The sequence below is a fragment of the Etheostoma spectabile genome, unplaced genomic scaffold, assembly GCF_008692095.1.
Source record: "Etheostoma spectabile isolate EspeVRDwgs_2016 unplaced genomic scaffold, UIUC_Espe_1.0 scaffold378, whole genome shotgun sequence".
Classification (NCBI taxonomy): Eukaryota; Metazoa; Chordata; class Actinopteri; order Perciformes; family Percidae; genus Etheostoma; species Etheostoma spectabile.
The window spans coordinates 493,715-494,977 of NW_022605595.1; the positions used below are offsets into that span (position 1 = coordinate 493,715).

At 34.0% G+C, this 1,263-nt stretch overlaps 2 protein-coding genes across 2 annotated transcripts in view; both read left to right on the forward strand.

The window, feature by feature from the left end:
• LOC116686453 (gastrula zinc finger protein xFG20-1) overlaps positions 1–285 on the forward strand; it is a gene marked incomplete at its 5' end in the record, with an annotated part of 1,170 nt that extends 885 nt beyond the window's left edge. The window contains 2 exon segments of the mRNA XM_032511477.1: positions 1–205; positions 244–285. The exon segment at positions 1–205 is cut by the window's left edge and continues 885 nt beyond it. Of these exon segments, the coding sequence (XP_032367368.1) occupies positions 1–205; positions 244–259 (221 nt within the window).
• LOC116686444 (oocyte zinc finger protein XlCOF7.1-like) overlaps positions 1–1,263 on the forward strand; it is a 588,898-nt gene that overhangs the window by 350,542 nt on the left and 237,093 nt on the right. The window lies entirely within an intron of this gene.

The window sequence follows — 1,263 nt, forward strand, 5'->3', positions numbered from 1 at the left end:
CTCAGTCAGCTTTAAACTCTCTGAAACATGATTCAGGATGTAAGAAAACATTCAGCTGCTCTGAGTGTAGGGGAAGATTTGACCTCATGTCAGATCTGCAGACACACATGATGATTCACACAGAAGAGAAACGGTTTGCTTGTTCTGTTTGTAGTAGAAGATTTGCACATTGGCTAAATCTGATCCAACACATGGTCATCCACACAGGAGAGAAATGATATACCTGCAATGTTTGTGACCTAAGATTAGCCAGGCATGATGAAAACACAAATATGTCAGACAGGAGAACAGAGAGGCAGAGCCTACAGCCAGCAGATGAACTCAACATGTGAGTATTGTTCTGAAAGTGTGGACCAGCAGGAGCCAGAGCCCCCCCACACATTAAAGAGGAGCAGGAGGAACTGTGGAGCAGTCAGGAGGCAAAAACTAATCACACTTTGTCAGAACAGAGTCACACTGAATTGCGTGTGAATGTTGAAAGCTAAACTAAATTGCTGTTTTCAATGTGAGAGAAGTGAAGTTTTAAAAATAGTTGGAACTGTCTGTACATTTTAACTTTTACTAATGTTTTATTGTTTCCTGTTTTTTCGCCAAAGGATTGTTTCAAACTAATTATAGTACTGAAACATTTTTACAGAAATGTTGATTGATGTGTTCTGTACTAATCAGTAAATGAATTGAAATAAATGTAGAGTATTTTACAGTGTGGTACTGGTACTTTTACTGAGCTAAAAGATGTCAATTAATCTTCCACTAGTTCATAACACACACGGTGACATGACATTTATTGTTGATAGTTTAGAATATTATTATGTAAATGTGGTTAGGGTCATTAAAGTTGCTAGCAGCAATGAACAAACCCTCGCGCTCCGTGCCAGGGGGTTTTCAGTCGCTGCGGCCGTGTATTTCCCTGATCATCGGATCCAACACAAAAGAGTTAGACTTAACCACGTACTAAAGCAGTATATGAAATCAGATTTATTACCTACCACCATTTAGTTGTTTCCTGTGTAACACTTTACAACAAGGTATACAAAAAAAGGTAATTACTGTGTAACAAATGATTAGTCAGTGAGTTTTCAGAAGGGTAGTTACTTTTTCAAAAATTATATATATAAATAAATATATATATATATATTTATATAAATATATATATAAATATAAATATATTTTTATATTTATATAATATATATAAAACTATAATATATAAAACTATATATATATATATAAAACTCTCTCTCTCTCATATATATATATATATAT